The sequence below is a fragment of the Mus pahari genome, chromosome 6 (genome assembly GCF_900095145.1).
Source record: "Mus pahari chromosome 6, PAHARI_EIJ_v1.1, whole genome shotgun sequence".
Lineage (NCBI taxonomy): Eukaryota > Metazoa > Chordata > Mammalia > Rodentia > Muridae > Mus > Mus pahari.
In genome coordinates, this window is record NC_034595.1 from 67,829,413 (window position 1) to 67,837,770 (window position 8,358).

An 8,358-nucleotide genomic window follows, 5' to 3' on the forward strand; every position below is an offset into this window, starting at 1 on the left:
AACTCACTCTGTAGACCAGGCTGGCCTCGAACTCAGAAATCCGCCTGCCTCTGCCTCCCGAGTGCTGGGATTAAAGGCGTGTGCCACCACGCCCGGCTTGAATGGTTGTATTTTAAGACACTTTTTTGTTGCAGGATTAACACACCCAAGAAACAAGGGGGATTGGGACCCATGAACATCCCCTTAATATCAGATCCCAAGCGCACCATTGCTCAGGATTATGGAGTCTTAAAGGCTGATGAAGGTATCTCTTTCAGGTATGTACTTTAAGGATGGGAGGTTAGCTAAAAGCCATTTATTTGGAAAAGCCAGAACACATCTGAGGAATACCCTTCTTCATGCCTTTTTTAATAGAAATGTGTCATATAAATGTCAGTAGACAGCCTGGTGTTTCTCAGACATTGTCCACTATTTTTTAGAGATAGTGTCTCATTGACTTGGCAAGTGAACCCCTGGGATTTGCCTGTTCCCATCTCCTCAGTGTTGGAGTTGCATGCTTAATTTTAAATATATTTATGGTATGTGCTTGACTGCCTGTGTGTGCTACCTGTGCACATTGGATCCCCTGGAGCCAGAGTTAATGTTTGTGAACCACAATCTGCTGACCATCAATCCCAGATCTTCTGGAAGAATGTCTGAGCCATTTCTCCAACCTCTTGACCTTTCTCTTAAGTTTTATTTATGTATTTATTTATTTATTTTTGTTTTGAAGGTGAGATTACTTATGTGGCTATTTGTTTGTTTGTTTGTTTAGAGACAGGATTTCTCTGTGGGGCCCTGGCACTCATTCTGTAGACCAGGCCGGCCTTGAACTCAGAAATCCGCCTGCCTCTGCCTCCCGAGTGCTGGGTTAAAGGCATGCGCCACCATGCCAGGTGGTAATTTATTTTTTAATGTTTTCTGGGCTCAAATTCAGATGCACATAGTTGAAAGAGCGGCACTTAGTCATCTCTCCTCAGCTCCTTTGTCTTTAGTTTTGAGACAGTCTTGTTATAATAGAGCCCTAGTTGGCCTTGAGCTTCAGGTTGACCTCTTACTAGAATTTATGTGCATGTGCCATCATGCCTGGCCTCCAACCTATTTTATTTTGGAAATGGTGTCAGATAGCTGAGGCTAATCTTATTTTTTGTTTTGTTTTTTTGTTTTTTTTTTTTTTTTTTTTTTTTTTTTTTTTTTTTTTTTTTTTTTTTTTTTTTTTTTGAGACAGGGTTGCTTTGTGTAGCCCTGGCTGTCCTGGAACTCACTCTGTAGACCAGGCTGGCCTTGAACTCAGAAATCCACCTGCCTCTGCCTCACAAGTGCAGCTGAGGATAATCTTGAACTCCTGATCAACTAACTGCATGTAACGTTAGTGCATCATGTCTGCTTTATTTGGATTTGGGGATCAAACCCAGGTTTTTCTGCATGCTAGGCAAGCACTCTGCAAACTGAGCTATAGCTCTTTCTCATTGAGTTCTTTAATGTAGGGGTCTCACTAATGGTCGGTTGGTATAACTTGTAGAGAGCCCATTTCCTTAGGAATTCTAACAATGAAGACATGCAATGCGTTTTTCTCAATCCTTCAATTTCTTCCACCCAGGGGCCTTTTTATTATTGATGATAAAGGTATCCTCCGACAGATAACAATAAACGATCTTCCTGTTGGACGTTCTGTGGATGAGATTATACGACTAGTCCAGGCCTTCCAGTTCACTGACAAACATGGTGAAGGTAAGTCATCTGCCTGTTAGTGAGGTAGTGGGTGGTAGGGTACAAAGGCTATTGGATAAAAGGGTGATTGTGTCTGTGAAAGGCTGTGATTCGAGTTATCTGTGGGGGTGCTAATAGACAAGCCCAGAGGAAAAAACAAAGGCCTTTTGTTCAAACACCATACTCTCCACTTCTGTTCTGATTTGGAATCACTGACTGCTGCAGATTTGAGGAGGATCTCGCTATAGAGGATAAAACAAATTGGGTGTAGTTGTTTAATCCCAGTGATCAGGAGGCAGAGGCAAACTGAGTTTGAAGCCAGCCTGTTCCAGGACAGCCAGAGCTACATAATCCTGTTTCAAAAGAAAGAAGAATTTTTCTTTTGAGGAAAAAATAAACAAGGAACTAGAAATGTAATTTAGTGGTTAAATGAATTTGCTCCTTGCAGAGGAGTTAGATTTGATCCTTAGCACATACAGGGTGGATCGAAAGAGTCAACGCCATTTCTAGGGGTCCAGTGCCCTCTTCTAACCTACTGTGACACAGGGTTTGCACACAGTACATATGTATACCTGAAGGCAAAAAAACCTCATAGGCATAAAAATCTTTAAAAATGTATGAGCCGGGCAGTGGTGACACACGCCTTTAATCCCAGCACTTGGGAGGCAGAGGCAGGCAGATTTCTGAGTTCGAGGCCAGCCTGGTCTACAGAGTGAGTTCCAGGACAGCCAAGGCTACACAGAGAAACCCTGACTCAAAAAACCAAACAAACAAAAAAGTTAGTTTACTAGAGATGTAGCTCCTTGGTAGCTTCTCTTAACCTGTGAGTCTCTGAGGTTCATGTCTAGCGTTCATGCTACCAAGAATTGGTATTTTGGTGCTGGGGGATGTATTTTAGTATAATCTTAGCACTTTGGGGAAGAGGTTTAAGATCAGGCTCATTCTGGGCTACTTAGTTATAGGACTACATGCTCAAAAATAAAAGGTGTTTGGGAACTCATTATAGGATCAAGGTATTATTTTGCTGTGTGAAAGTCTGTTCTTCCTACTTGTAGCTCAGTCCTATAATCCCAGCAGAGGCAGGAGTAGTGCACATTCAAGGCCAACCTGGACTAAAGAGTTAATTAAGTCTGTGTCCTTTTTAAGGGGTTATGGGAACCTTGCCAGCAAGCTAGCACCATGCCATACCTTTTATACTCTTATTTTCCCCCTTTTGGAGGCAGAGACAGGTGGATCTCTGAGGTTAATTTTACTTATTTTTTGTTTTTTCCAAGATAGGGTCTCTCTATGTAGGTAGCAGTTGTCATGCAGAAAATACAGCCAATCTTAGACTTTTTCCTAAGTCTGTGAAAGATTGAGAAACTCTGCTCTTTACTTATCAAAGGAGTTGAAGACAATTAACATGGAACAGCATTTGTAAACTGCTGGCTTTGGTTTCTTTTTGGTTTTGCTTTTTGTAGTTAGTTAATGCTGAGAGGCAGTCAGGTATAGTGGGTCGCACCTCCATTCTCAGTACTTGGAAGGAAATTTGCTTGCTGCAAACTGGAGTCGAATGTGTTTTGGGTTTTTAAGGCTTTGGGGTGGGGGTTGGGAGAGGATCTGTTGTAGCTTAGGCTGCTCTCTGTAGCCAAGTTTGAACTTCAAAATCTTCACCTCCTGGATGCTGGTGCTAGGATTACAAACTGTCCCATCATATTTTACCTAGTCTTCTGTTAAGGAATGAAAGAATGCTAGTAAATCATTTTTTTAAGTGCTTTATGTTGGTATTTGCAATTTTTTTATTCTGGTAAAATAATTTAGCATTTTAAGTGCGCGCACGCACACACACACACTCACACACACGTCCATCTCCATTATTTCTGGAACTTTTCACCACTGGATATGGTGGATCTTTGTGCATTTGAGCCCAGCCTGGTCTGCAGAGTGAGTTTCAGGATAGCCAGAGCTATGAAGAAAACCCTGTCTAGAAACATCCCCTCCCCGCACAAAAATGGTTACTGTATGCCAAGTCTGTGTAGGAGCCTCAGGAGGCCAGAAGAATGCATTGGATCCCTAGAATCGACTCAATCACTCTCAATCACTAAGCCATCTCTAACCCCTAGCATAATCTTTTTTACTAAATGGATGCAACTTTTGCCAGAACTTTTGCCTTTTAATAACTTATTTTGTGGCAGGGTAGGTGTGCTTGTGTGTCAATTAGTGTGTATATCAGGATAACTCATGGTAGGAGTTAATTTTATCTTTCTACCATGTGGGTCCCAGGGATCAAATTTCGGTTGTTGGGCTTGGCTTAATCACTGAGCCATTTTGCTGGCTTCTGGAGTATAAATGCTGGGTTGAATATTAATTCCATGTTGGCTTCTTGAAGAACCAAGCTCTTCAGCTGTTGGTGTACTTTTATATTCACACCAAGGGTTTTAGTTTCTCTGTGTCCATGCCACTATGTTACTAGGATAGCTTTCTTAGAGAGTGATTTGATTTTGCAATTCTCTGAAGAGTGTAGTGATCATATTTTGTGTTTGTTGGAGAAATGTATTCAAGTGCTTTGTTTATTAAAAAAGAGGAAGATTCATTTAGTGTGGCTATATTGGAAAGAGGGATCTAGTGACACCCCACCCCTGTCCATCTTTGGGAACCTGGTGTGAGACTTAAATTTAACTAGGAAGATAAGGATATGCACATAGGCAGTTCCTTTCAGTGTGTGGTCTCAAAATTGACTGGGCTTCAATTTCATCTGGTAAGTTGGTCTGTTAAGTTTCTAGAACTGTGTGGGATCTCATTTCCAAGAACAAATTTCTTTCCCCTTTGTTTGAGTAGCGGCTTTCTTAATTTCAACAAGAGATTGCCAGGAACTAGTCATTACTTTGTGGTGCAATTTGGTAATGAGATTGCCTTTTATTTACCTAGTTGGACGCATGATTGGTACTATTTTCATAATCTGTGGTATTTGTTTTGATCTTTTTGGTTTGAGACAGAGTATCTTTATGTAGTTCTAGATGGCTGTCCTAGAACTCAGAAATAGATATTCTTGGCTTCTGTCTCCTGAATGCTGGAATTAAAAGCTAAAGGCATTGAGCTACCTGGTTCTATGATGTTTCTTTTCTTTTTCCTAACCCTGAGTCCTTATGCTTCAGCCTGGTGGGTATTGAGGATAACAGGCATTCAAGGGAACACAGGGCTCATTGATACATTGTTGAGTGAGTTTTCTTATATGATATGATCCAAGATTGGAACATTTTTCTTTTATGTACAATTCCACCTGATCTCTTTGAGAGGCCAAACCTACTCCATCTTGGGACCAGCCTCCATCTTAAAAGAAAAAGCAAAAGATAGCCTGAGAACTTGACCCACAGCTGAACCCAAGCTGCACCTTAGTACCAGGAAGGATTCCACAACTTATCCTTGGCCAGACTTAACTCCTTAGCTACTTCCTAGCAACAGTTAATCAGAAATTAGTCTGTTACAGATGTACTTTGTGATAATGTACAGTCTTGTTTTAGAGCACTTGTCCTCTACAATAGTCATTCAGTTACTTGGCAGGATGGATACCCCCTCACTTTCTCCCATTTTCTAGAAAACCTTGTCCTAATGAGAATTCAGGAATGCTTCACCAAATGGTCCTGTGAATTGGTGTTGAGTAGGCCCAAACTTGAGTTTATAATAGACCCTAACGCAAATGCATTGGGGTCAGCTCCTGGTTGGTCTTTGGGGCTCTAGCACCTTCTGTTGCATGTTTTAAGTTTGGTTTTGGTTGAGACTAGGTCCTGCTGCGTTTTTGCCTTTCATTGGATGTTTTGCTATCACCTCTCTTCCCCCCCTCCCTTTAAAAAACATTTTAGTAGTATTTGAAGTATACAAAAAGTTGTACAGAAATTGTACAAAGTTGTATACTTACACCTACAAATTTTAGTGGCTTCTCATGTATATTTTAGACAGGTTATTATAGACATAGTATAGATAAGTTTTATTAGATTTTTAGATGTAAATAAATGAGCTATAATAAATACTATGTTAGGGCTCTTGTGGCAGAATATTTGATCATACTGTGAACCCCAGATTGTATTGTTTATTGAACACATACCTTTAATCCCAAACAATGAAGGCAAAGTAAGTTTGTAGAAGGAAGTACCCATGTTTGAAAGTGATGTCTAGCTGGGCGTGGTGGCACACGCCTTTAATCCCAGCACTTGGGAGGCAGAGGCAGGCGGATTTCTGAGTTCGAGGCCAGCCTGGTCTACAGAGTTCCAGGACAGCCAGGACTACACAGAGAGACCCTGTCTCGAAAAAAACAGAGAGAGAGAGAGAGAGAGAGAGAGAGAGAGAGAGAGAGAGAGAGAGAGAGATCTAATTGAGTGGCAAAGTTGGCAAATCAGAGAAAGGTTTGACAGAATAGGATATGCCCAGCTTTCATGAGAAGAGAGGGGAAGGGGAAGCTACTTCAGGGGGCAGTAGTGCAGGGAGAGGAGGATGCAGTTTTATCAAGATGGGTTGAAGCAAGAAAAAGCTAGACACAGGTGAAGACAGAGCAAGCAAGAGAATGAGAAGGAGGCAGAAGATTATAAGAGTTTGCCAATGTTAGTATGAAACCAAGCAGAGCAATTCAAGAGAGGCAGAGGGAGAGGAGATTGAATTAGTTAGCCTAGAGAGGATTTTGAGCCAGACGAGCTGAGAATAACCAGCTAGAGATCAGAAAAGCCTCAAGTTGAAAACATTCTAGGCCTAGATAAGATTGTACAGAGGCTAGAAGTTTTCAGGACTAGGCCTAGGTTAGCAGACAGAGGCAGCAGAGCAAGCCTTGGAAATGACAATTGGTTCAGGAAAATAAAAGATAAATATTATAGGCTGTATTGAGGTACAATTAAACATTGTTAGCTAAACCAAAATCCTGAGTGGCAGATTTCAAAGTTGATCCAACTCAGGATCAGATTTTTATTTTTATTTTTTTTATTTTTGCCTCCCCAGGATCAGATTTTTAAGTTACAGTTTATTATTTTTTAGAATTATACATGTAGAAGGTGTTGAGTGCCAGGCAGTTGCACACCGTCAGATGTGGGCTATCTTCTAGCTGCTTTGGGTTTTTGGGGGGAATGGAGGTACAGAGTCTTATCATCCAGTCTAGCCTGGAATTTGGCCAAGATAGGTCTCACTTGGCTAGAATTCAGGGCTGGCCTTGAACTTATTTCCAGAAATCTGCCTGCCTTTGCTTTTTTGAGTGTTGGAGTAAAGGTCTATGCCATAAAACAATGTGTAACCTAGGTTGACTTCAAACTCATAACCTGCTTGCCTCCATATCTTTACCATAGCCTACCAGCATGTGCCAGGCATATAAGGATGAAGGGGAGGGAAATACACAGCTTAGCAGGTTACTAATTAATATCTTTCTCTTGGCAGTGTGCCCAGCTGGCTGGAAACCTGGCAGTGATACCATCAAGCCTGATGTCAATAAGAGCAAAGAGTATTTCTCTAAGCAGAAGTGAGCACTCGACCATTTTTCTGCCAGGCAGCATCGAGCAGCCAGAAGAAACTCTCTTGTACTCTACTCATGCTTGAACACATGATGTGGTGTGATTCCAGATAAGCCTTTCCTACAGGGCTAGGGATGGTTAGCCTTTCTTCCACTATTGGTAATGGTCTGGGCTGTGTTTGTTTTGTGCAGACCATCTTCTATCAGTCACAGTAAACAGCCTGTTAATTCTTTTTTCTTTTTCTTTTTTTAAGTATTAAACGCGAATTCTGAGAACTTGGTGATTCATTCTTTAAAGGCAACATTGGAATTTTAAAGAGGAATTTATTCTCATGAATAGGTGAAAGTGTTTGTGTGAGTGTTACCCAGCATGTATACCATTTACCTGCCTGTTGGATACCCATGGACCATGTGGGTGATGGGAATTGAACCTGGGTCTTCTATAAGAGCAACGGGGTTCTTGACCATTGAGCTATCTCTCTAGTCTCTTAACTTTTGAGACACGATCTAGAACTTGATGTATACGGAAGGCTAGTAAGCTCTCAGGATCTACTTTTCTAGTGCTGGATTTATAAGCATGGATTACCATAGTTGACCTTTCATTTTTTGAGACAGGGTTTCTCTGTATAACAGCCCTGGCTGTCCTGGAACTCTAGATCATGCTGGCCTCTAAAAGATCTACCTGCCTATTTAATCCACCTGGGATTAAAGTGTGTGCCACCACTCTCTGCTTCATGCCTAGCTAGCTCACTCTATCCATCCTATCTATCTATCTATCTATCTATCTATCTACTATCTATCTATCGGGAGTTCCATGGAGTGAATTGCTTCCTCACAAACATCACGGTTGAACTATCTCCGTAGCCCCTGGTTTTCTTTTTTCTTTTCTTTTTTTTTTGGTTTTTTTCGAGACTGGTTTTCTCTGTGGTTTGAGCATAGGACATCTCAAAGCCTGTTCCCACAGTGACACTTTGCATCAAGACTACACTTACTAACAGCAGTGCAATTACCTATGGCCAAGCAGTCAAAAACAGTCTAGGGGCTGTGCCTACTCAAACCACACTAAAGATACTTGACACCGGGCGTGGTGGCGCACGCCTTTAATCCCAGCACTCGGGAGGCAGAGGCAGGCGGATTTCTGAGTTCGAGGCCAGCCTGGACTACAAAGTGAGTTCCAGGGCTATACGGAGAAACCCTGTCTCGGA

At 41.6% G+C, this 8,358-nt stretch overlaps 1 protein-coding gene across 1 annotated transcript in view; it reads left to right on the forward strand.

Annotated features, from left to right (window-relative positions):
• Prdx1 (peroxiredoxin 1) overlaps nt 1-7,429 on the forward strand; it is a 14,958-nt gene extending 7,529 nt beyond the window's left edge. Inside the window, exons 4-6 of the mRNA XM_021199868.2 lie at nt 135-257; nt 1,580-1,710; nt 7,081-7,429. Coding sequence (XP_021055527.1) covers nt 135-257; nt 1,580-1,710; nt 7,081-7,166 — 340 coding nt within the window. The 3' untranslated portion in view covers nt 7,167-7,429. The remainder of the gene's footprint in view (nt 1-134; nt 258-1,579; nt 1,711-7,080) is intronic.
• The last annotated feature ends 929 nt before the right edge of the window (nt 7,430-8,358 follow it).